Here is a 4,188-nt window from a genome sequence, read left to right as displayed (position 1 = left end):
TGTTTGTTAACAAAAATACAAACAAACTGAAGAAAAGAGAAGAACACTGATGTCAAACCAACATGCATTCTCATTCATTATGATTTTGTGCGTGTGTGTGTGTGAAATCTTCGTCTTTTGGTTTCAAAACTACGTGTTGTGGTCTTTCTTATGTATTGCGTTATGAAGGTTTGTGAAAAATCTGTACGTGCTGGAGAAAAATGGATATCATTTTCGGATTCACCTTATAGGAATTACCGTAGAACATATAAAAATTTCAAGACAATAAAAACCATCGCAGACTTATGTAATCCAGTTTGGAGTCTGACAGAAATTAAGTAATTTAAACTTAAATTGTTCTAAGATTCTTAAGTTTAGAGTGAACTTGATAAATTATTTGAATTTCAGCTTTAATAGTTTAAGACATTTTAGAACTTTCCAAACTTTTTCACCCCTTGAGTTTTGTAAGTTTCTGATTTCGTTTTGTTTTTTCACTATGCTGTATCTAAGTTATTTTGAGTGTTAACTGCCATGAATTCTGTAAAAATACTGCAAGTTTCATTCTTGTACTCTCAGGTGAGTCACACTCTGATTTAAAGAAGCGTTGAAAAAAAATCGTCGAGAGGGGTGAAAGCTGACTTAATATTACCATCTGGAATGTGATTTTCAAAGAACGACAACAATTATTATATTATTCACAGTTAGGTCCTGTACCTAATGGCTTATACTTGTAGCTACGACATCAGTTAGTTTTGATCATCTGAGTTAATTGTGGTCACATGGAATGATGTAGAAATTTAAAACTGGTTATCAGTTTATGGTGGGTCTATATATTAAAGAAGTTTCGATATCTTAATTAATAAAGATTCGTAATAATACTAGTTATTTAGTTTCATTCTCGGTTTTAAGTGTTTCAAAATACGACTGAAAGCAAGACTTAACAGCTAGCACGAGATGGGTTAGTATAATAGTTACCACAAACTCCTGAAGTCTGAAGGATTACTTACTAACAAGTTTAAATCTGCAGCTGAACTCTCTACTGACTTTTGAGGTCATTATTTCTGATCTAGTTAGAATTTTGCACCTATAGGGGGCGTTTCTTTTTAGAAGCACAGTTTAGCTATCGAGCTGTCTGTATTCGGCTGATAAGTTTCTTTACCCCTTATTTTTTGTGCCGATTTGCATAACGCTACAAAGACGTACATGTAATACCTCATAGTGGACACTCCATGCTAGAGTCGGTAGAACAGTAAAGATTTGTTAATTTTATTACGAATGGAACCTGTTTTCGTGTGCTGTGTGCACGTCAATGTGAGCGATTTATTTTTTGTTAAGAATTTTTTTTTTTTAGAAATTTTTAAGCTATTTATTGATTACTTGCGGAAATAATCCGACGCTTTCTTTTCTTGTTCAAATATACACACTATATTTGGAGCCTTTCCAGTGTATTGATATTCACTTTAGTTTAAGGCAACACTTTGCATTAAGAGCTTGATTTTCGAAAGGGAAGAAACATGAATTAGGTAAAATGTCTTGTTGGTGATATTAATTAGAAAAATGTCTCATGAAAAATCGTACATATATTCAGTACACACAACGTCATAAACAAACTACTGTCCCACAACAACATTTCAGCCGAGAATGAGCTCGTGACTATTTGGTGGGAAATGTCTTAAGTTTGCCAGTGATTTAGTCTTTGGGTTCAAACTATATTTACTATGCAAAAAAAAAAAAAACCTAATCCAATTTCAACGAAATTTCTGATCTAGACATGGCATAGTGAACGCATCCTGATTTTTCAACAAGAAAACTAAGTGTGATAATACAATCACATTTTTGTGTAAAGGAGCATACATCGCAGAAAATGTATAATTATAGGCGAAATAAATGGTATGATGGAAGATTTCGGTAAACCGGTGTATAGAAGTAATTTCTCTACTGGATTTCAAAATAAATATTTGTTATATTATTCTAAATTTCTGCTATTTTTTTTAAAAAGTACTGACAAGTTTGAGATAACTCGAATTGGAAATATCGTTCGTTGGATTAAAGCGAGTCGCAAAAAAGTGTCAAGTGGGTCGTAGTAAATACACAGTACTGTTAAGGCATTCAATGTGTATAGGTTTGTTGGATGAGGGGGCCAGGATGCGGAATTCTTTGGGGTCTTGTGCTGAGGACGTGTGGGAATTCCTTGGTTAAATCATCAAAATTAGCGCTTTTAGATTTCTTGCACAATTTGTTCTTTAAAGATTTATGCTTATTGCTTACTTTATTGGTTTAAGCAGGCGTAAGTTCACACTTCATAGTTTTTATGACTTCAACTCAGTTTTTAATGTGTGTGTATAAAATTATTTTGAAGTTTTTGTTTTGTTTTTTTCCCAACAGGATCACAGACTTATTATAGATAACTTGAAAAAAATAGAATAGTTATTTCTACCACAAGTTTTGTCAGAACTGATTCATTATCAGTTTTCTGTGTTCAAATTCCAACTATTGTCTCGCCTGTACTTGAAACTCGAGCAGACTAGTGTCATCACCGTCATGGCAACTTCCATGAAGATTATAGTAAAAAGTGATATTGGGGTGTCCTTGGGTTACAAAAGTCACTTGTTCAGAGGAGCACGTGGCTTTCGCTCCCATTCGAATACAAGCCGTCAACGAAAGTTCACATCTAAGCTCCGAGTGTTCGGCAAGCCTGTAATAACTCACTCACGGATTGAAATGGCGTTCCATCTGTTGAACAGAACAGGCCTACGTTTTGTGCAAGAAGGAAAGAAAGGGTTAGCTTCCATACGAGATAGTATTACGAGGGATTTGCAATCGAGTTCCATAAAGAACGCATATTCGTATCGTAGTGAACTCCAATCCTCCAAACGAATTGTAGTTAAACTTGGATCAGCCGTTATCACTCGGAAAGATCAGTCTGGTCTGGCTCTTGGAAGACTTGCTTCAATTATTGAGCAGGTAATGTATTTTTCACCACAATGAACATTTCTAAAAAAAACAAAGCGATAAAGTACAGTTTGTTAAAATATAATACAAAGCCAAAAACTTAAAACATCGACTGGAAACCACAGTTCACTCTTCGAATTCGATATTATCCAATTGGTCAGGATGTTCGTTGTATTTACTACTTTTAAATAAGAGATGCTATTGGTTTCGTAGAATAATGTCCAAAACTAACCATGTTACGATAAAGTTTTGGTTTGAAGCTATTTTATTTCGTAAAGGAAGTACTATGTGAACCAATTTTCATGGGTTCGGCTGAATTATGGTTTCGAATCTTAAAAGGAGATTTTGAAAATTTATTACAAACTTCAATTAGAAGATACAGTGTTATAGTGATGATCTAATTTCATAAGTTAGTTGTTTGAGCATATTATTATCATCATCATCATCATCATACACATCTATCTAAAGACAACATCATATAATTGCACAGCAACGAAGACAACACAGACGCAATATTACGATTGTTCGTATATTTAGCTAAATTTCTACGGTAGAATAAAACCTGTGAATTATAAGTTTATTTCGTGAAAATATTATTTATAGAAGAGTTCATCATGTCAAGTGCTTGATTTTCTTTAAATCGGTTGTTTACACGAAAACCATACGTTTGTTCCGCGTAGAACACGGTATTATATAACATTAACATGTTATATAATAACAGACTAAAGTAAATGTGACCAAAATACTGTTATTTAATCAAAAAGTTGTACAAGCTTTTTGGTCAAATAGAAAAGGTCACTAAGTACAATCTAATAACTTAGTTTTCTAAGTACAAATATCTTAGGAAGATACTATTGAGATACGGGGTCTTTATAAAGTTTTTCTTGAGTGCTCGAATATTAATGAAATTAGTAATATTCGCCCTATACAAGTTCAAACAATAATTTTTAATGATTCTACTAATTAGACCATGGGGAAATGCGAATTAGTGGCCACCAGAGGGTGTTACATCTGCTGACTGTCTATGGCCCTTGAAGTCGACGATGAATGATCTTAGAATGACGTAATAAGCAGCTGAAGGAAGCTGTCCAATATTTAATTGCTGGTTAGTAAAAATCATAAATAATATTACTCCTGAGGATGACGTTGTAACGTCGAAACATGTAGAGTCGTCAACTTCTTGAAGGCCATAGATGGGCCTAAATAAAATGTTTTTAATTGTGTACCAGTCCAACTTTTAATATTATTTATGATTTT

General features: G+C 33.5%; 1 protein-coding gene across 1 annotated transcript in view; it reads left to right on the top strand.

The window, feature by feature from the left end:
• The window catches only part of LOC106469725 (delta-1-pyrroline-5-carboxylate synthase-like), a 14,185-nt gene that overhangs the window by 531 nt on the left and 9,466 nt on the right, over positions 1–4,188 (top strand). The window contains exon 2 of the mRNA XM_022398288.1: positions 2,365–2,943. Within this exon, the coding sequence (XP_022253996.1) occupies positions 2,521–2,943 (423 nt within the window). The 5' untranslated portion in view covers positions 2,365–2,520. The remainder of the gene's footprint in view (positions 1–2,364; positions 2,944–4,188) is intronic.

This window comes from Limulus polyphemus, unplaced genomic scaffold (genome assembly GCF_000517525.1).
Source record: "Limulus polyphemus unplaced genomic scaffold, Limulus_polyphemus-2.1.2 Scaffold3631, whole genome shotgun sequence".
Classification (NCBI taxonomy): domain Eukaryota; kingdom Metazoa; phylum Arthropoda; class Merostomata; order Xiphosura; family Limulidae; genus Limulus; species Limulus polyphemus.
The sequence above is the reverse complement of the archived record's forward strand: the minus strand, read 5'-3'. Positions and strand labels throughout refer to the sequence as shown.